This window comes from Mauremys mutica, chromosome 4 (assembly GCF_020497125.1).
Source record: "Mauremys mutica isolate MM-2020 ecotype Southern chromosome 4, ASM2049712v1, whole genome shotgun sequence".
Taxonomy (NCBI): domain Eukaryota; kingdom Metazoa; phylum Chordata; order Testudines; family Geoemydidae; genus Mauremys; species Mauremys mutica.
In genome coordinates, this window is record NC_059075.1 from 59818276 (window position 1) to 59840766 (window position 22491).

The window sequence follows — 22491 nt, forward strand, 5'->3', positions numbered from 1 at the left end:
TGCATTATGTCTCATCAAAGCACATTTTCATGGTGTGACAACCCATGGCTAGTCAACTACATGACTTGTAGAAAGATGTTGAATCTAGCTGTTCCATAGAAGGATAACTGTGATCTCTTGATAGCTATAGGGACGTTGGTATTAACAGAGGGCAGAGGTTTATCCATGGCGAGCAAGAAGCAAGAACACGACGGATGGTAGAACAAGACTATGGAAAGGACAGTTTCTTTTGTGGCCCCCCAGGTGAGAGACATTTTAACATACACCTTCAAAATGTAACCACCAAAAAAGAGGGGACAGTGGGAAACTGCAATAGCACGAAGAGATGTAACATCCGGTACATGTGGAAGTGTTCAGAAAATGCCCAAGAAAGCAGTCAGGCATAATACAATTTGGTGCCCTCTGTGTATTTCATCTAGTGATCTTGCAGCATTTTGCAAACATTAATTTATTAAGCCTCCCCAGTTATCGGTGAGCAAAGCTGACTGAAATTTGGTATGGGTTTTATTGGATTTCATGAAAAATGTATTCTTCCCTTCGTGCCCCCGCCCCCCAAAAAATCATTGTCGAAGGGTGTGTTTTTAAAAATATATATATATATATATTTTTTTTTTTCTTCCAAAATTGAAAATTTTCAAAAATGTTTATTTTGAAATAATGAGAAAGTACCCATTTTATCTCTCAGTTTCTTACTTTTTTCTCCTTCTTTTTTCCCAACTGGAACAGTATGTAAAAAGTAAAAAAATGAAAATAACACTTTGCCACAATTATTTTCTTTTACACTTTTCCAGTGGAAAATAAGAGAAAGTGAGTTTTTTTTCTCTCACTTCCACACCCCTCCATACACCCTTTTTTAATTAAAGAAATGGAGGAAAATAGTGAGTGCAAGGGGGGGGACTATCCCAAATATTCAAAAGAAAAATCTTAATTTTGTTTTGAAAATTTTGTTTCAAATGTTTTCAGCAGAAATGAAATTGAAAAACGAAAAAATTCAAATGAAATGAAAAGTGTTGATTTTTCTTTTGAAAATTTTTGACCAAAAGAGAAATAAATCTGAGTCTGTTCTGTTGGTGGGGGCATTAGTATTCCATTTTACAGATGGGTGGGGAAATTGAGCACAGAGAGGTTAAGTGACTTGCCAGAAATAGCACAAGTGAGTGGATTTATGGGAATAGCACCTAGATATTCTGGTTCCCAATCCCCTGCTTTAAGTCATCCTCTTAAGTAAATGGTTCAACTACTGGAGAAACCAACAGTTTCTCAGGGCCTCAGACCCTCCCTCCCTCCCCACGACCGACTGTACAGACTTTTGTCAGGAGGTAACAGAAATGGCCTGAATCTGATCCACAATAGTTTCACTGTAGAGAAATGACATTCACAAGTGAAAATTATGAGAGAACCCCATGTCCCCCCTTTCCTGACTCTGACACATATGGAAAGCGTGATGGAGCAGAGTCACATGAGGCAATTTGCACACTTTATAGCCCTATCATTCATCATCCATAAGCCCTGTTGCTCCATTCAACTGATAGAATCATCAGTGGTAGACTTACACACAACGTTATGTTTTTTAAATAGACTAATTATTTCAAACAGTGTGGCTGATTCCTCTTCGGTTACCTAACTACATTTCTGGGTTTTAGGAAAGAGTTATTCTCAGCTGGTGTTTATGTCCACAACTGCTGGGAGCTTGTGGAACTTGCAAGCGATTCAGTCCATGTGTCAAATTGAACAGGACAAGGTTAGTAATATCATGCGGAATGTATACACATGCAATCTCATTTCAATTTACTGGTTTAAACATTAACTAAAAGCTAGCAGGGAAAAAATCATATGAGAGATATAGTATCTTTCATCCTGGAGAATCCCAGTGGATTTTACTGGCTTATTAATAAAAGAATAACTTTACCTACCACTGAAATGCAGCTGCCTCTGGGTTGAAGAGCCATAGCTGTTTTATAGTACACACACAACAGCTTGGGCAAGAAACTGATGATAGTATATCGAACTGAAACTATAGAATTTAGGGTGGTTAATGTAATTACCAAAAGAGGAATTTGGCCCATATACTGAGCCTCACTACAGTGAGGAGAGCCATATAAACAGAAAGATTAGATTGGATTAGATTATGATAGTTTTGTGAAAAGCACCATGGGATCTTTAATAAACATAAGTGATCATATTCATCGGAAGTTGGCAATTCTAACAGCACAACATCCTCTCTAAATTAGAGGTGCCAAGTAAGTAGATGGAGATAGATCAGCAATATGGCCTTCTATCCAGAGAGCACTGCACTGGATGTGACTAGATTTAATCTTCTAAATAGCCAATAATATTTTACATCCAAGACTGGTAAGAATGGCTCCGTGGTCTCTTGAATGCTCCTTGCTACAGTAGTAGAAAGACATAGCAGAGGACAGGACAGTGAGTGGAAGACTGGAGTATTAATTAGGACTAGTTTATCAGTGATGGTAAGAAATACCAATAGCTAGTGTGCCTGAAGAGTTAAAATTGGAAGGGCTATGAAAGCCTTACAAAGAAAAAGATGTTTGAATGTATCCTCTGTGCAAGTGCCAGGCAAAAGGGTCCCTGAGAAGGAAGGGAATAGTATTTGCCCTATGCAATTAACAGGGAAACAGTGTTAAGCATTGACTGGATCAGAGGTGGGCAAACTACGGCATGCAGCCCACATCCGGTCTGCAGGACCGTCCTGCCTGGCCCCCGAGCTCCTGGCCCAGGAGGCTCGCTCCCCGGCCCCTCCCCTGCAGCCTCAGCTTGCTCGCTGCGCCACCGGCGTAATGATCTGGGTGGCAGGGCTGTGAGCTCCTGGAGCAGCGCAGCTGCAGAGCCCAGCCTGACTCGGTCTCTGTGCTGCGTGGTGGTGGTGGCGGCGTGGCCAGGCTCCAGCTGGGCGGTGCAGCTGTAGCGCTGCCAGCCACCGGTGCTCCAGGCAGCACGGTAAGGAGGCAGAGAGCACGGGGGTTTGGATAGAGGGCAGGGGAGTTCAGGGTGGTGGTCAGGAGGCAGGGGTCTGAATAGGGGTTGGGGCGGTCGGGGGGGCGGAACATGGGGTTGAATGGGGGCAGGAGTCCCGGGGGGCAGTCAGGAAGGAGGGTGGTGGGATGGGGCAGCAGGGGGCAGTCAGAGGCAGGGGTTCTGGGGGCAGTCAGGGGACAGGGAGAAGGGGTGGTTGGATGAGGCAGGGGTCCCGGGAGTGGGGCGTCAGGAATGAGAGGAGGGATTGGATGGGGCGGTGGAGGTCCGGGGGTGGTCAGGGAACAGGGAACGGGGGGGGGATTGGATGGGGCAGGAGTCCTGGGGGGGCAGATAGGAGGTGGGGGCCGGGCCACGCCACGACCCCCTCCCCTAACCGGCCCTCCATACAATTTACTAAACCTGATGCGGTCCTCAGGCCAAAAAGTTTGCTCACCCCTGGATTAGATCATGGTGGAAGAGAGTCTGTAACACCTGTTACCCTCACAAAATTCTGTTACTCACACACCCTAGGGGCATCCACTCTTACCCTGTTCCTAGGGCTCAGGTGTAACCCTGTTAATTTGGGCACCCATCCTTACCCTTCCTTTGGCTCAGGGCATAACCTGATACTCGGCAGGTTTGTGGGGTCTTTTACCAGTGAAAGAGCTTTATACAGTAATATCCTACTTAACCTCTATTTATTAACAATTTCCCCCCGCCCCCAAATGCATATGCTAAACATACAATGCTCACCACTCCCAGTCCCAATAAGGCAGATGAAATTTTCTTGATGGCCAGTCAGGATCAGGTCCTCTGGGGGACTCCAGTTTCTGCACAGTGTCATTAACAGAGTGTTGAGGTCTGGCAGCTCTGATCTTGGGGCTGTGTCCTGGAGTTGGTTTCCAAGAACTTCCTTTTGAACCCCAATTTATATAGTGAAACTTCAGTCTCTCTTAGCTATACCTCAACCAATCATTTTACTAAAATTTTACTAACCAATCCTAACATATTGTAACAAAATTCTCTAACCAATCATACCCCACCACCTTAACTGATTTACACCTTGCAAAATTAATTATGTAACAGACAATCAATCAAAGAACCAGACAGAGATCATACAGATAAACACTAGAGAAGTGGGGACCATAAAGACAAAACTATAAAGAAATGAGGATTTCACAACCACAACTATTGATAAGTGATTTCTTGCCAGACAGAATGCTATCAAACTAAGTTTTCTTTAACCATCATAAGATCTGTTTCTTTATCTGGTGATGGTGGGTGCTATTAGGACAGGATCGCCTTCTTAACAGCCTGATATTACATTGTTTTAATGTAATTTAGATGGAATGTGAGGATGTGATTTTCTGTTTCTTAGCTAATGGCTGCTGCTCTCCTAATATGGCTGCAGACAAAGGCCTTAGGTCTTACAATATGGCTACAGGAAAAGGCCTTCTCCTTACAGCATTATGCCTCCTGCTTATGTCCTTCACAGAATGTCACTGCAGTACAAAAAAAAAAAAGAAGCTTAAGAGAAAAAGGATAAAGGTTGTAAAAATTCTCATCTTAGTGGTCCTAATGCAGAGAATGAATGTAAATTGAGGAAAGCTGCTGTCACTAGTAGTAGGACAATGGATTGAGGAAGGGTCCCAATTCCTAAATCTGTGCAAAAAATACATAATGGAGGTTATTAATTTAGTTTTGGAAAAAGTGCTGCCCAAACATCTTGTTTCAATGGCTACAATATATTGTATTTTGTCAACAAAAGGTTGGGGAGTCAGGGTTTATAAACATGGGGAGGATAGAATAATTCTTGTGAGAATTTAAACACTCTGCTGTATAAAGGCAGTTGGGTAAAAAGTTTTATCGGGAGAGTCTAATCTGATGTCCTCCTATTGGCTGTTTTTCAGATCCGCTCACATGCTCATTTTGGGAATCTCTGTCAACGTACTGAAGGCAATGAATGCTGCCCAAGCTGGTCTCTGGGTAACTATATTGCTGTCCTTCACAACAGATCATCTTGTTTGGAGATAACTCAAGCAGATGTCTCCCACACCCTGGCACTCCTCCGTTCCTGTGCCCCAGACTACCACAAAGGCATCCTTATTCCTTCTTGCATAGGTCCCAGGACTGGAAGAGAGAAACACTCTCAGTGTGCCAAAGTACCAGAAAAATGTACCCGGTTCAGTGGTATTTACCAGCTTCTTCACTTCTTGGTTGACAGAGACTTTCTCAGTCTTCAGACAATGGAATATCAAGTGCCATCACTGAAATACAGCCTGCTGTTTTTGCCTACAAAGAAAGGAGCATCTATGATGGAAATCTACCTGGACAACCTTGAGTCATGGGACCTGTTTGATAATTACACATTAATCACTGGAATGGACCTGGGTCTTAAACAGAAACTATTCCAGCACTATCTTTTACTGGATACAATGTATCCAGTCCTGGCAATATTAGCCATTTTTCTAAGTATGACTTTTTATTTACGCTCAATCTTTATTACATCTATGGTTCTTATGATTGTTGTCAGTTCTTTGATGATCTCCTTCTTCTTGTATAAGGTGGCCTTCAGATTCACCTATTTCCCTTTTGTAAACCTGACAGCAGTTGTCATTCTCAGTAGCATTTGCGCCAATCACACCTTTGTGTTTTTTGATCTCTGGAGCCTCAGCAAGAGCCAGAATCCTTCTGCAGGCCTCCTGCAGTGGATGAGCCAAACCATGCACCACTTTGGCTATCTCATGTTGGCGTCTTCCTTTACAACAGGTGCAGCTTTCTATGCCAGCTATATGAGCAATATAATTGCCATCTGCTGTTTTGCCATCTACATGGGCACCTGTGTATTGGTAAATTTAGTATTCATGGTAACTTGGCTTCCATCTTCTGTTGTGTTGTATGAACGCTACATAGCAACAAACTGCATTTATAAACCGGAAGACTACTGGAACTATAGTGGGCATAAAAGAGTTATTTTCTCTCTCCATCATATACTCAGGGGTCTCCAGAATACTTTGTGTGAAACCTCCAAGCTGTTATTTGAGAAGATTCTTCCATGTGGTGTTATAAAGTTTCGTTACATTTGGATCTGCTGGTTTACAGCCTTGGCAATAGGCGGTGCCTACATTTCCTGTTTTAATCCTAAACTAAAACTCCCCAGTTTAGAGATGCCATCTGTCCAGATGTTTAGGTTAAGCCATCCCTTTGAAAGATATGATGCAGAATACTGTCACCAGTTCATGTTTGAGAGGCTGGAGCATGGAGAAGGACAACGCATGCCCATCACTATAGTCTGGGGCATACTGCCTGTGGACAATGGGGATCATTTCAATCCTAAAAGCAATGGCACACTGGTGAAAGATACCACATTTACAATCCAAAATCCTGAAGCTCAAAACTGGCTCTTGGAATTCTGCCAAAAAGTGAAGAATCAAACTTTCTACTATTCTGATTTGGAGCAGAAATCTACAGTTTGTTTCATGGAGGAGTTTCACACGTGGATGGACAGTCGCCAGTGCTCCCAGCAAGATCACAGCTTCAATCTCTGCTGTAACCACTTCCCCTTCCCCTATGGAAGTGAAGTCTTCCTGCACTGCATCAAAATGATGATCATGGAACAAGGCAGAGATGGAGCTGAAACCTATGACTTGGGTCTTAGATTTGACGGAGAGGGAAACCTAGTTGCCTTGGTGCTACAGTTTCAAACTATTTATCACTACAGCTTCAACTACAGCAAAGCCAAACAATTCTACAATGAAATTGGCCACTGGATAACAGAGGAAATGAAGACTGCCCCCATGGGGCTTCAGAATGGATGGTACACCAGTAAACTAGAGCTATATAATCTCCAGCACAGTCTTAGCACAGAGACAATGGTGGTCATAGGGCTATCCATAACCATCTCTTTTGTGGTGCTGCTGCTCACCACCTGGAATGTCATTCTTAGCATATTCTCTGTTACAGCTATCACAGGCACTGTCCTGGTAACTGTTGGACTTTTGGTGCTGTTGGAATGGCAGCTCAATGCAGTGGAGTCTCTCTTCATTTCAGCAGCAGTAGGCCTCTCCACTGACTTTACAGTGAACTACTGTATTTCCTACCACCTGTGCCCACATTCTGATCGCCTGAGCCGAGTGGCCTTCTCTCTGAAGCAGATGAGCTGTGCCACTGCTATGGTGGCATCTGCTCTGTTTTCTGCAGGTATCATCATGCTGCCTGCCACAGTGCTGGCATACCGGAAGCTGGGGATATTCATAATGATGATCAAATGTATCAGCTGTGGATTTGCCAGCTTCTTTTTTCAGTCTCTATGCTGCTTCTTTGGCCCAGAGAAGAACTGTGGTCAGATCCTTTGGCCTTGCACCTATGCCTTGAAGGACTATTCTGATGACTCCAGGCCAAATGGAAGCTTTAACTGTGGGGGAGAAGAGAAGCAGAACAGATTACGGAAGGTGCAAGAGTCTAACACTGCAAATGAACAGTATGAGCTCCAGCCCTTGGCCAGAAAACTTAGTGACAGCTTTGACAACAGCACTTCCACAAGCAAATTGTCTAATCGTCCTTCTGTCCTGTCTGAAGACATACAGCTCCAAGACAGCAGGTGTCCCCGAATAGGAATCCATCCTTCTCTTGAAACAGACAGACAGAATCTGCAGGAGACTCTAATGGACCACCATGTAGATCTTTGTCAGTGTCCCGCCTTGCAAACATCTTCTCCTTACAAACATAGCAGCACAGGAGCAGAAGCAGAAATTCATAGAGAGAGACTCTGCAGAGATTGTAGATGTCAAAAGTATGGTCCAAAAGCCTGGGATGGATACATGCTGGACTATCTTTATTCAGCCAGCATGAAAGATGAAGGACAGTTAAATAACTCTCAGTGTTCTAGAGACACTGCTCAACAACAATCAGATTATACCTCAGAAAATAGTAATCTCCCTGAAGCTGAAATTTACAAATTTCACAGAGGCCTTTGTTCTCATAGCAGTTCTTTCAACGTGCTCAATGTCTCCAGTGAGATCTCGCTGAGTGATTTTGAGCAGAGCATAAAACTTGCTGAGTCAGCCAGTTCTTGTCCCAATGTCTTAGATGTGTCTGATTCCTGCTGTGCAGAAGAGAGAGGTCAGCTGAATGGGAAGAGAGACACCCTGAGGTTGGACCTGAGAGAGACTGTCTTTGACGTGTCTCTACCAGCATCCCAGCAAAACAGCTCTTCTTGGAAAAACCGACTGGGATTAGGGAGTGAAGGTCCAGTTGTTTTACCAAACAGCCAACCAGACATGCCTGATGTTTGGATCAAACGATCCAGTGCACAAAATTCTGGTTACAGCAGCTGAAATCTCCAAGAAAGCAAAACTCAATTACAGAAGAAAACAGGAAATGAACCTCCTATGTACACTGTAAATATAAAATCTTTCCTCCCTTCCCTTTTTTAGCTAGGAATATTTCCAGATATTTCAGCTGCAGAGATGCCTACATTTTCACTGAGTCAGCAAATCTGATATTAAAAAAAATGAGGATTAGAGATGAATTTTAATGCAGTAAAAAAATCTTTGACTGTCCAGCAGCCCGTGCCATATTCACAATTGTACTGTATGACATTCCCTACAGTGATTAGATTTTGTTTTCCTACCAAGTACAAGAAAGAAGGGGATAATGATTAAAGAGGTGACTCGCTCCAAATATTTAAAGAAATAAATCCCATGTACAAAAATATCTATAATTCTTAATCATTGGAATCTGACTAATGGCTGGAGAAAGAACTGTTTCCTGTTGAAGCAGATCTGTTTTTATTAGCAGTCCAGGTTTACAAATTTCCCCAAAGGAATTGTATTCAGATATTTGTTTAAATCTGTCCAGTGAGTGTTTTTCAACTGGTATGGTCTGTTACTCTTCAACGAGAAGACTATATAGTCCAGCCCCAAATATCTTTCAGATCAGGATTTCAGCTGGTTTTGCTCGAGGGAACTCCATCTGACACTGCTTCAATGTGGGGTTTTCCTTGGCAGAAAGCCATCTCCTTGTCCTCTGTGACTTGGGCAGCTTGTGTTTCATGTTCATAGCTAGTTTCTATCCCAGGCAAAAATGTAAAAATATTTTTAAAGTTGGCATATCTGCTGAATCTTGAATTTTACTTTTTTCTTTACCAGAAAAACAAAAAAACTAAACATTGTCTTTATCTGTTACAATAAGAAAAAGCTTTCTCTCTAGAAGTCAGCATAAAAATAAATATTGACGACAAACTTTCCTGAACACCATGATACCTTGTGCCTTTGCTATGAATATTGTGATTCGTTTTCTTTATGTTGTACATGCCTAATGTGTTTTCCTATGGCATCAGCAAGAGGAAATTTGCACCTCTGAGCTTCCATCCATCAACATGCACACTGTAGCTATCTATTCATTCATATTAGCTATCTGGGAAACTCACCAAGGTTGGCTGGTGCAGGTTAGCAAGAGCTAAGAAATTCAAAAAAGCAAGAAATTCAAGTTGGAACACTGGACCTTCTGGTTTGTATTTAATGTGGTTCAATTTTCCAATTTGATTTTATGTTTGCCTATATCCCATATGGATGGCACCTACAACTTGCATTTCAGCTCTACAGTAATAAATACGAAAAGTGACTTGAGAATACACAGTGATTTTGTTCTTCTGTAAATTAGGACCTCATATTCATTGTTTGCAATGATTTGTAGCCCACATCTGAAAATGTCAGCAAATATGATCTAAGCATTCCAGAAAGTCAATGACAGATTTTATAAATATCTTTTTTTGGTTTGTTTTTTGCTCATATCATTGTGCAAGTGGAACAAGTGTCTGCGGGGGAAGGAGGGGGGGAGGAGGAGAGGGGAGAATCATCTGATTGAAATATAAAATGAAGGCCTAGTTCTGCAAGGTGATCTAAACTAGAGGATTTACACCTGCACAAATCAGCTCACACAATTGGGCCCTAAGGGAAGAGCTGATTATGTAACAACTTATCCTTTAGCAGTATCTACTAGTGCAAAATTACAGAGCAATAAAGTTAATAACTAAATGTAATATTTCAAATGACCCAGCAACAGTTCTATGAGACCTCCCTGTGAGAGAGATCTCTTATAATTGTAACAAAAGCCAGCAAGGCTGGTCTTGGCTCAGTGGTGGGAAAATCAATATCTCTTGTGTTTTATCTCAGGCACTGATCCTGCAAAGACTTACCAGTACATACTTAACTTTAAAAACGTAACTCATTCTAATGGTATCCCAGAGTATGTGATATCCTTGAATAGAAAAGCTTATCTATCAGATTTGGGTAAAAGAAGGAAGACAAACAAGATATTTAGACATATGGAAATACCTTGGATTACATATTCAGAAAAATAAAAAATAGCAGCAAAAGCTAAAACTATCCACCCTTCTTCAAATATTGAGGACAAGCTCTGAGTTCCAAAGGGCTTGCAAGTCTCTTAAAAGGCAAATAAGCTAAAGGATGTTTGGGGAAAAAAAGATTGGCTTACTTGTTAAAAAAGAGGGAGAGAGAAAATATGAAACGTCTGAAAAATCTGAAGTTCTCATTTTTAAGTAGGGAGTTTTCAAAAATACAGTTATATGTCTGTGACCTCTAAGCACACTTTTTTAGGGGCAAGCAACAACCACAATGCAATTTTGAGTGTGTTAAGTTTCCATTACAAACCATATTTTTTAGGATTTTAGAAGTATTAGAGTCCATAAAATGTGCTTCAGTCTTAATTGGTCAAATTCATGCCTGTATATTCATACCTGACTAGTGTACCATTATTTCTCACTATTTGGGGACTGTGCATATTACTGTATCTGTTGAAATAATTTTAAAATAAATAGTTAAAAAACAGATGGCTACTGTTGTCACATAAGGTAAACACTTGCGGCACTGGTACCCTTTAAGGGTCTTTCCCCCACATCAGCCCATGACTAAAGCTGATCAGAAAATTTTCATCAGAAGTTTTTTTGCTGGGAAAAGCTGATTTTGACAAAGCTTTTTTCCCCAAAAATCGTATTATTTTTTATGAAATTTCTCATAAAAATATTCAATATGAAAAATTTCATTTTGGAAACATTTCTAAAGTTTGTTTCAAATTTTATTTTTCATTTGTCTATTATTTGCATGTTATTTCCTAACATGTCAGCAGTAGTAGTTCACAATATATTTGTGTATATACCATATATATAGTAGTGCATATACATATTATGCACTACAGCTGACATGGCATAATACGATAATTGAAATAGTCTCTTAATTGTGAAATCATTAAGTTTAGTACTGATCAAAGTGTTTCCTTCTTGTGTTAGAGTGATAAGGCAGGTCAGGTAATATCTTTTATTGCAGTGGTTCTCAACCTTTCCAGACTATTGTACCCCTTTCAGGAGTGTGAGTTGTCTTGTGTATCCAAAGTTTCACCAAACTTAAAAACTACTTGCTTACAAAATCAGACATCAAAAGACAAAAGTGTCACAGTTACTGAAAAATTGCTTTTCATTTTTATCATATAAATCAATTGGAATAAAAATATTATACTTATATTTCAGTGTATACATTATAGAGCAGTATAAACAAGTCACTGTCTGCATGAAATTTTAGATTGCACTGACTTCGCTAGTGATTTTTATGTAGCCTGTTGTAAAATTAGGCAAAGCTCTAGATGAATTGATGTGCACCCTGGAAGACCTCTGCTTACTCCCACGGGTATGGGTACCCCTGATTGAGAACCACTGTTTTATTGGACCAACTTCTGTTGTGGAAAAAGTCAAGCTTTTGAGCTACACAGAGCTTGTCTTCAGGTCCTGCTTGTGTAAGGAAAGGTTGACATTCAAGTTATGCACCAGTTACTATGCACACTTCTTAACACATAATACTGTATAAATAATACAAAATAGTATACAATTGAACACATTACAGATACAATTTGAAATGTGAAATTAAAAACAAAAGGAACATTTTCAGAATATCCGTTGTGAAGGAAATTGCAAAAATAGTCGGTTTTCTTTCGATTTGGAATGAAAACAAATGTCAAAATGCTCATTTTCCCGCGAAATGGAAACCCCAAGTTCGCAGCAGCTCTGCTCCTGCCTCCCTGCAGCTACCCTGCTTGGCGGTGGTGCACCGATACTAAGCAGCAACAGTGCTAGCTCAGTGGGAGCCCGACCAGAAATGTCCCCTACAAGTTTCGAACTGCACTTTCCCACAAACCAAAAACGAGGGAGGCCCTTGTCCTGCTCTGAACAATTGCTGAGTCTACCCATGCCTAGCTCCACCGCTGGGGCCAGACAGCGCCACGCAGCCCCACAGCACTGCCGGCTACTGCAAGTGTGGGCGGGTCGGCAGCGGGGAGGGGGGCAGGGCAGGGCTGAGTTGGGGTGGCCGCCCTGCTGCGCCCTTCGCTCCCCCGCAGCCGCAGGGCAGCACAGAGCAGGAAAACCGCCGCCCCGCAAGCCATAGCAGCGCAGCGCCCCGCCCGCAGCCCAGAGCCCCGCAGGGTAGAAGCCTCCGCGCCGCCCGCTCTCCCCGCCCGCGGGAGGCTCCCCCAGGGGCGCGTGCGCGTGGAACCGTTCCCTGCGTCTCCGACTCGCCCGCCCCAGCTCAGGGCAGTGAATGCGTGGAGGCGTCGCTTTCCCCACTGCGCATGTGCACACATCTGGCGGTGCCTGCGCACTATGGAGACGCCACTAGCTGGCTTTGCGCCTGCGCGCCTCTTCGCCCCGCCCTTCCGTCGCCCGTTCCCATTTTCAAACGGCAGCGGGAGCGGCCCCCAGCGAGAGCGGTGCGTGTCGCTGTTACCGCTCGCTGCCCCGCGAGCCGGCGCCCGGTCCGGGGCTCCTTCGTTCCCGCTCTGTGTAGCGCGCGCGGGGGGGTGGGGCGGCGCTTTCCTCGAGTCCGACACGCGCGGGCTTCGGCTGCGAAGCGAAACGGTCGGAGCGGCCGCGCCCCGCGGAACGTCCCCTGGGTCTTTCAAACGCTCGCTGGGCTGCTCGGGGTCGCAGCTCCCGGCCTCAGCACGTCCTGCCTGTGTCACCCTGGGCGTCCGGCCTCGCGCTGCGGAGACCCGCCGGCCATGGAGAACGAGAACTCCAGGATCCCGGTCTACAGCTTCCATCACCCCGCAGCGCTCTCCCGTGGCGGCCCCACAGGTCAGTGGCACGGCGCGGGGTGTCTCGGCTTCATCCGTCCTCGGCCGCCCTTCTTTCCTTAGAGTAAGGGTGGCCCAACAGAGCCTTTTGAGCCGCAGCGACCTATTCTTGCCTATATGTGGTCTCTTATATCCTGAAACAATGAATATGTTAAATTTGCAAATGCCTCTCCTGGAATTGACACCTCCTCATCTATGATTGGGAGTGGACCACATCCACCCTGATGGAATTGGCCCTGTCAACACTGGTTCGCCACTTGCGGAGGTACTCCCTTCTCTTCACGTGTCATTAATATGGCACTTTTCCAAGGCCTTGGCTACACTTGCAAATTGGCAGCGCTGCAGCAGGGTGTGAAAACACACCCTCTCCAGCGCTGCTAATTGCGGCGCTGCAAAGCGCCAGTGTGGTCAAAGCCCCAGCGCTGGGAGCGCGGCTCCCAGCGCTGTCCGTTATTCCCCACAGGGAGGTGGAGTATGGACAGCGCTGCTGGCGCTTTGACTACACTTAGCGCTTCAAAGCGCTGCTGCGGCAGCGCTTTGAAGTACAAGTGTAGCCAAAGCCCAAGACCCCTCTCTTTCATTGGCTGAGCACCTGTTTGCTTCTCAAAACCAGTTGTTTTTTGGTAAAACATAGGGTGGGAGAGGGTGTGCTAGAAGAGTCCATTATTATTTTATTATTTTTTATTATTATTATTTATTATTATTGCAAGGTAGGTTGGTGGGAAAGAATACAACCCCTTCCATTTTTAGGAGTAAAATGGCCCAGGGGTACTTGACTTTCAGAAGGCTGATGAGAGATGGCATTGAGGGACTTTTGGATTCAGAGGGTGACATAGGTCTTAACTTCCTAGGGTATTAACTTTGTTCTCTAAAGAATCAGGGATAAGTGCTCGTCAATATCTTTTAGTAAACCCATGAGCATCATGGGTGTTTTAATTTGCAGGATGGTTTTAATCTTACTAATAACTATTATAGTTCATCCAATATTAAACCCTGTAATTATTCTGCATCCTTAACTATAAAAGTGATAAATAGAAAACTCTTAGCATGCCATCCTCATGTGTTCATAATCTCTTGAAACTTGTATTTTGGGCAGAAACTCTCCATGCTTGGCCTCCTAGGTTTGTCTTAATTCCCTGTGTTTTTAATTTGTTTGTGGGATAACACGTGTGTTAACTATCTCTGTAAAAACATAGTGGAGCCAAGGCATGTTAGTTTTGCTACTGGATTAACTAGGTGAGATCAGTCACAGGAGGGCATATGTTGCTGACCTCACAGCTCCGCTTTGGATTTTACAGCAAGATAGCTATCACACATTTGTTATTTTGCTGTTCTTTTTTAAAATCAGTTTGCATCATTGCTGAGCTTTTTCAAAAATTCTCCTACTGTTGGTCTAGTGCTGGTGCAACTCACCAGTGCAAGCAATACTGGTAGAGCCAGCGTAAGCCAGGTACAGTCATCTTAACCACAGTTTTGCCTAACTTTGCTCAGAGGAGGTCAAAACAATACGCTGGCCAAAACCCATGTGTGGCTGCTCTACATTAATGCTCCTATTGTTAGCCTGTAGCTGAACTTCCAAAACTGCTTGGTGTGAACAAAGCTCTACATAATTAGTGGAAATATCAGATGTTAGAGTGGCCAGATCATCATGACATACAGTCTGACTGTATATTCAGGGAACAAGCTTTCTCATGACCTTGTGTGACATTCATCTTAATGTTAGAAGTCTGTAGTTGCTTAAGCAACATCAAATTAGATCTTCTAACCCTAAAAGTGTTAAATAGATCTGTTCTTCATTCAACACTGAACAACTTTCGCTATCAAAGCAGTGTTCATGTACCTGTCTGATGCTGAAATGACTGAGTTATTAAACCTGGGTGTCAAGCCATCCCATCCAGTGCTGGAATGGTAAACTACATTCTAAAATTGCTTACCATAGCCCATCCAGGGCTTAAGTAACATAAATTTTTCATTCTGAGCCTATATTTTGTTCAGAATTTGGAGACTGTAGGGATGGGATTGCAGCATGCTACTTAGTCATCATTACTTCACATCTTGCTAGAGTGAGATGTTAACATACAAGTGATTCCTCCAAAGTTCAAGATTTCTTTGCTAATGTGGAAGTTGGAGGACTATTTTCTCTTGTTAATTCCTCAGATTGTTCGGTGACACTTGTATCTTGTTGCAGACACACAGACGCCATTTCCATCGAAGAAACAACGTATCAACGAAAAAGTTGAGCCAGAATTCAGCAAAGATCCCAATTTCACTTTTAGCTCAAATGTTCCAGAGGATGGTGTCTTCAAAGCCAAAAACCAAGGGTAAATGGAAAATACATGCACTGACAAACTTCAGGTTTTTGGTAATCTAAAAATGTCCAAAAGGTACCCCAGTCAGTAGCAAAAAATATGCATAGAAAATCAGGCTTTTGTTAAAGTGATAGTTGGTTTGGCAAAATGCTACATGCTTTGATAGTAATACGTCTACCTTTTTAGTCTCTGTAGGTCTACCAAGAAAGCAGAGCCTCTTTCTAAAAAGGCAGCAACAACTGCACGAGGGTAAGTTGGTGCAAAAAAAAACCCTATCTCAAATAGTACTAGTAGCTCTTCTGATGAGGCCCAGCCTTGTATGGCAACGAACAGTATTGTCTAATTCATGTGCTGATGGCCAACAATAAACTCAGGATACATGGAGCCCAAAACACTCTAGTAGTTAGTTCACTGCGCACTCCATCTTTCAAGAGAGGAAGCTACACTACTGCAGGTGCACTGAACATTGTCTGACAGTTCCCTGGCTGAAGCATGTCTTAACCATATGCTTAGCTGAATACTAACCATAAACTGGCATCTGTTAAATCCTCGGTGATGTGTGACTTTTGACAGACCCCTGAGCCGATACAGATTGGAGACAGAACTAAAGACGAAGAACCAGTTGTTGGAAATAGCAAAACAGCAACTGCACTCAAAGCTGGCAGGAGCACAGGTAAAAAGCAATACTTGGCTGATCATCTTGTTAGAAGATTATCTGGTAATACTTTTAAGAGCTGTGTGGGGAATAATGCTGTGGCTCATGGAGTCCAAATAAGATCTCTTCTGTTCCCATAAAACCAACGAGAAGTTCTGTTCTGCTGTACCACACTCCCAATTTACTTGTTTAAAGCTGTGACTGAAACCTACTATTAGGTCTAGTATGTGGAATAGAAGGCAATGAGTTTGTCAAGATTCAGGGCTAGCTGCACCTCTGTCCCCTCTTGATCCTTCTAGCTTTTAGGCCTTGACCCTTCACATCTCAGGCAAAATCATGTGATTCTTCCACTCTTAGACCAGGCTATAGGCTACAGTACCAAGTGGGACTACTCAGTAGATCCAACTGGATTTGAGTACCTGCAGTTCTTCTCTTCAGGAGCTGTGACTGGTGGTGAACACAGTGACACAAAACAGCCTTCTTTTAAAGTGTTCTTAAATCTGAACAGTGGGAACACAGCATAAGAATACTCCTGGGGTATTCTGTGCCAAAAAAACCTAAAAATTCTGCACACAATATTTTAAAATTTTGCAAATTTTATTTGTCAAAATAACACTACATAATCACACCAGTTTCAATTATTTTGGTAATTTATTTCAAAATAGCTGTCAGCAAGTATGCCTGTAACAATACTGCGCGCGTGCACACACAAACACACAGAGTCCGCCAGCAGTAGAGTTAAAGAAACCACTATGACAACCCAGTGTCCTGTTTCTCTGCCCCCTTCCTCCCCCAGAGCCCAGCTGGGGGGCCAGACACCCACAACTCCTCCTCATCAGAGCCCAGCTGTGCTTGTGTCATCTCCCCCCCCATACATTCCTCCCCTCCCCCCTAGAGCCCAGTTGCAGGGCCCACCTGTCCCAGATACCTGCACCACCACACACACACCCCGCCCAGACACCTGCCCCTCTCCCCTCCAGAGCCCAGGGATCCAGTGGGAGAAACAGCCTGATGCTAGCTCCCAAGCTTGTGTAGAGTTTCCTGTGTGCCATGTCTCCTTCCCTCCAGGCATGCGGGGAACTGCAGCTGCTGGGAATCCTCTAGCTCAAGGGTAGGCAACCTATGGCACGTGTGCTGAAGGGGGGCACACAAGCTGATTTTCAGTGGCACTCACACTGCCTGGGTCCTGGCCACCAGTCCAGGGGGCTCTGCATATTAATTTAATTTTTAAATGAAGCTCCTTAAACATTTTAAAAAAACCCCTTATTTCCTTTACATACAACAATAGTTTAGTTATATATTATAAACTTATAGAAAGAGACCTTCTAATTTAAGGTTTTGTGTGCCAGTAATACATTTTAATATTTTTAGGTCTCTTTCTATAAGTTTATAATATATAACTAAACTATTGTTGTATGTAAAGGAAATAAGGGTTTTAAAATGTTTAAGAAGCTCTTCCCCCCAGCCATTTCTTCTGTGTGTGAGGCTACGACTTCTCTACCCGCTGTATCGGCGGGTAGCAATCGATTTCTCGGGGATCGATATATCGCGTCTCATCTAGATGCGATATATCGATCCCCGAATGAGCTCCTGTCGACTCCGGAACTCCATCAATCCGAACGGCGGTAGCGGAGTCGACATGGGGAGTCACGGACATCGATCCCGCACCGTGAGGACGGTAGGTAATTTGATATAAGATACTTCAACTTCAGCTACGTTATTCACGTAGCTGAAGTTGCGTATCTTAGATCGATTTCCCCCCCGTAGTGTAGACCAGCCTTGAACTGGACTCTGCTGGGTCCAACGGCCCCTAGTGGCGGCCAGCAGCACTGTAGCCCATTTCTGTGGGAGGAAAGGAAATTCTGCACACACAACATTAATTTTGTTAATTTCTGTGAATTCCCCCAGGAGTAAAACAAAACATTTTAATTATTAAATTATCAGATTTATTAAAACAAAAGTCATTTTACCTAAAAGCTTAAATAGGCCTATATTACCCGAGACCCCCTGACCTCTTGGGGAGCAGTCTGTTGCCTACACTCAATAGTTTCTGCTTCAGTGTCTCCCTCTTACTCTGACCCTTAACATTTTGACTTCCTCCACAGCTTGGTCAGGTCTACACTATAAAATCTCATCAGCAAAGCTATGCCCATCAGGGTTATGAAGAGCTATGCCAGTAAAACCCCCTAGTGCAAATGCAGTTGTACCAGCAAAACTGGGCTTCTGCTGGTATAACTTATTTCTCTGCAGGGCAGGGGGGCAGTGCTTGAGTAAGCTATACCAGCAAAAGTATGGTTTTACTTCTATAAGCTGTGTCTATACTAGAAATGCTTTGCTGGTAGAATATGCTGGTATAGCTATACCAGCCAAGTGCTCCTACTGTAGACCTGGTCTTTCTGTTTCTAAATCCTTCTGGAGGTTTTGCTTTCTCCTCGTGGGACTGAGACATTCCTGGATAAACCTGTTTTAGCAAGTCAATAAGGGGTCTAGCCGGCACTCCAGAACAAACAACTCCAGCACTGTTCATCAAGTGGTTGCTGAGGGGCAAGATTTACTGCCCCCCCTTCCCCTAGGATGCATTTAATTAGCAACATTGTTAGGAATTAACACAACATATGCCTACAGTAATTGAATCAAGAGAAAGTAGTAAATTATTACAGGCAGCTCCATATCTGTCAGTATTAAAAAGTGGTGAGCACTAAATCAGTGTCCAAGAACTTATCTCCAATGTATTGGGAGCAGGTATGGCTGCTAATTGGGAAGAAGATGGAGGGAACAGGAAGAATCTTTCTAGGGGCTCTATTGACTTCTAACTTGTGTGGTATTGATAGGGCACTATAAAAGACTTGAGAGAAAAGAATGAAGTCCTGGAAGAAGAAGTTCAAAAGCTGAAGAAATTTGAAGACAACTGTATGGTGATTTTAGAAAGCAGAAATATTGATCCAGGTAAGAACCAACTATTTCAGTTCGGAGCATAAGATGGGGAGCTAGCCCCCCATCTCTCCCCATTATGATAATTGGTACCCCGATTCTTTTTGTTGTAACCAAGGAGCTCATGTGACATTCATTCTTGATTTCAGTGTAGCAGAGATTTTGGCATAACACTAATCACTCTGGTCTGAAAGGGAGAAGTTGTTCCATCTGGCTCTCTGCTTACTACAGAAAAACCAGACTCACAACTCCCCAGAATACTTGATTTGCTCTTAATGTAAGTTTAGAGGCTGATTCTGCAATGAAGTGACTTAATACTGTGGGTGAAGGTGAGGTCTAACAGCTAGTGGGGAATCATATGGGTAACTACTAAAGAAGCTTATGAAAGTATTTATAAACCAGTTACAGGCAATGAAATCTTGGAGGAAGAAGATACGAAGGAGTGTCAGAAGCAGACAATGGTGAGAACTTGTCAGAGTGGAAATGGGTTAAACAGACTTTGTTTACTAGAAGTTTAAATTGATAATAGAGGCAATTGCTGTGTGGTGCAGAATCTGGATAAACTAGATGCTTTGGACTTTTTCTTCAGTTGCTGACAGAGAAGCTTAAAGAAGAACTGAGACTATTCAGCCAAATGGCTGCAAAACAGGAAGAGCTTCTGGTAAGACAACCCTTTCCTTCATTCCAAACTAGGCAATTGAATATCTGGGGTTAGCTGAAATTCTGAAGTTTGGTTTTCCTGGGTTCTCTTCAAGCAAACTAATGTACTGTAGCAGGCCTTTTACCTTGCCTCCTGTCTTCAATTCTAAATATGCATGTCGTAAGGACATTTCTAGGTGGTATTAAGTTCCCAAAGAGATGGGAAGGGATTACAGCTAAAATCAGTCATGTCACTGATATTAACAGCCAATTTAACTTGGAAGAGCCAGTATAATCAAGGATAATCAGGATTAAGTGTAGTCAGAACTGGAATGAGAGGCCTCCAAGTGAGAACGAAGGGTGCATCAGGACACTAATGATTCTGAAAATAGCAATGAACCAGTGTCGCAGAATGGTGGGAAAGCATGGCAGCAATGTTCTAGAAGTGCAAATTTACATATGTGCCGAGAAGTTTCTGCTACTTAGGGTCATGAGATCTTTAGTGACCCTTTCACAACGGATGATGCATCAGACTTCATGGGGAAAAAGGATGGTCTAGTAGTTAGGGCACTAGCCTGGAACTCTGACTTGGGTCCAACTCTCTGCTGTGTCACAGACTTCCTGTGTGACCTTGGGCATGTCATTTGGTCTGTGTGCCTCACTTTCCAATCTGTACAACAAGAAGAACAGTACTTACCTTCCTTATGGGGGTCTTAAAAATAAATTAGGTTGCCGAGTGTCAGATGCTACAATAATGCCCATATAACTACCACAGGTAGCATCCTAGCCAAATTTCAGCTATGTATCAGTGTTTCGGAAGTGGCTCTTCGGGGTGAGAACTCCTGCTATGCCAGCTATGGTAAATTCAGAATACCGGAGAGTCCTTAAACGGTGGTCTTTACTGAATTAACTTTGATTCAGTTGGATGAAGACAAAAAAAAAATACTTAGTTGTGCTCTCACTTGATCAGCAGGAGTTTTGAAGTTACCAAGGGCTGGGCTTGAACAGGATGTCTTAGTAAGAAATTGATGTGTGGGGAAGGGGCTGACAAGAAATGGGTCTGAAGCAAACTGGTCTTCCTGGTGTGGCTTGACTTAAAATAAGTTTGTGTGCTTTTAGCTCTGCCACCTCTATGGAGTCATACATATTTGTAACAGTCCCTACTGTGCACTAACTTGCTCTTTCCATATAGACAGCAACAGCTATGTGGAAACTGGCAGAGAATGACAGGAACAATTTCCTGGAGAAGCAGACATCCTTTCAGAGAGAAACAGAAGAGTATGCTGCCATCATTGGTCAGATGGAGCTCCTCTTGGACACATGAGGAGTAAGGACTAATACATGTCGTGTTTGTGCCCTTATCAGCTTCTCATGACATATGTGACTCTGATCCAGGACCATAGTTTACTGTAAACAAAGGAATTAAAGGTTACTGATGGGTCACAGAGACTTAAGTGGACGGATAAACCTAATAGAGATGTATTAAAGTCATTCTATCATAGGAGGGTCCCCTTCACAGCATAACTATATATATACTTTTTTACTCTTTTGTAAATGTGATCTATTAAAAAAAAATCCTTTAAACTTTTGTGAATTTACGTGTATTGCTTAGACATATTTTAAGCTGTAAAACTGATTTGTCTCGAGCAGGGGTGGCTCTAGCCATTTCGCTGCCCCAAGCCCGGCGGCACGCCACGGGGGGGCACTCTGCTGGTCGCTGGTCCCATGGCTCCGGTGGACCTCCCGCAGGCGTGCCTGCGGATGCTCCACTGAAGCCGCGGGAGCAGTGGACCCTCTCCCAGGCATGCCTGCGGGAGGTTCACCAGAGCCGCCTGCCAGGCGACCGGCAGAGCGCCCCCCACGGCATGCTGCCCCAAGCACGTGCTTGGCGTGCTGGGGCCTGGAGCCGCCCCTGGTCTCGAGGGGCGAAATAACCCTCCCGTTTAGGCTTATTTTAATGCCTGCCTTTTATTACTCAACTGTACTCTCATATTTCTAGTAAACATTGTATTACCCCTAACTCAGGTGTGGATTAAGTGGAGTGAAACTATAATCACTTTTCCCAACCTGCTGTTCGTGCTTTCCTAGCTCATTTCCAGCCCTCCCCATTCCCTTCTGAATACCTGGCTGTACCTGCCAGCAGCTGCAGGAAATTGATGTGATCAGTGAAGACTCCAGGGTGGGTCGGGGTCTCGCTGTGCACTGCCTGCCCCGTCTCGTCCCAGAGCAAGCTGCGCTTCAACTGCAGGGGGGCGGGCCGGGGCGTGGGGCGGCGATGGAGCGAGACACCCCCCAGGTGCTGCCTACTCTGGTCGTTGCGAGGCTGGGCTCTCCCGGGGCCCGCCCGCTGGCGCAGCTAGGCTGGGCCCGTCTGACTGCCCTGCCCTCTGATTGGCCAATGGGTGGGGGCGCGGGGGGCCACGTGGCCGGCCGTAGCGGCGGCCTGGGCAGAGATGGCGGCGGCGCTGGGGAGAGCGGCGGCAGTGGGCAGAGCCCCGCGCCGCCTGCTGCTGGGGCTGGTGCGGCGGGGCTGCGCCGGGGTCGCGGTGGATGACACGGTCAATGGGCTGAGCGAGGAGCAGCGGCAGGTACAGCGGTGCTGTCCCCGAGAGGCTTGGGCGCGTCCGGCCGGCGGGCTGCCTGCTGCTCCGGGGCCGAGCCCTGGGGCGCGGACACCCGCCGCTCGCCTGCAGCGGGGCTCGCACGGCGTGTCCCCCCGCCCCCCTCAGTCCCGCCTGCTGCGCTCTGGCATCGGCCGGGCTGGGCCCGCCTCTCCGCCGCGCCCGCCCCCTGCTGCCTGTGTGTCGCGTGCAGCTTTCCTGGCGTGTCCAGCTACCC

General features: G+C 44.4%; 3 protein-coding genes across 3 annotated transcripts in view; all 3 read left to right on the forward strand.

Moving 5' to 3' along the window:
• DISP2 (dispatched RND transporter family member 2) overlaps window positions 1–9218 on the forward strand; it is a 31685-nt gene extending 22467 nt beyond the window's left edge. The window contains exons 6-8 of the mRNA XM_045012393.1: window positions 125–243; window positions 1644–1741; window positions 4887–9218. Coding sequence (XP_044868328.1) covers window positions 125–243; window positions 1644–1741; window positions 4887–8312 — 3643 coding nt within the window. The 3' untranslated portion in view covers window positions 8313–9218. The remainder of the gene's footprint in view (window positions 1–124; window positions 244–1643; window positions 1742–4886) is intronic.
• A 3497-nt stretch (window positions 9219–12715) lies between these two features.
• KNSTRN (kinetochore localized astrin (SPAG5) binding protein) lies at window positions 12716–21243 on the forward strand. Its single transcript, XM_045012879.1, has 8 exons — window positions 12716–13120; window positions 15308–15440; window positions 15615–15677; window positions 16002–16101; window positions 18915–19029; window positions 19417–19475; window positions 19604–19675; window positions 20846–21243. The coding sequence occupies exons 1-8, from the start codon at window positions 13045–13047 to the stop codon at window positions 20975–20977; spliced, it is 750 nt and encodes a 249-aa protein (XP_044868814.1). The 5' UTR covers window positions 12716–13044; the 3' UTR covers window positions 20978–21243.
• Window positions 21244–22092: 849 nt separating this feature from the next.
• The window catches only part of IVD (isovaleryl-CoA dehydrogenase), a 29489-nt gene continuing 29090 nt past the window's right edge, over window positions 22093–22491 (forward strand). Inside the window, exon 1 of the mRNA XM_045015438.1 lies at window positions 22093–22241. Within this exon, the coding sequence (XP_044871373.1) occupies window positions 22107–22241 (135 nt within the window). The 5' untranslated portion in view covers window positions 22093–22106. The remainder of the gene's footprint in view (window positions 22242–22491) is intronic.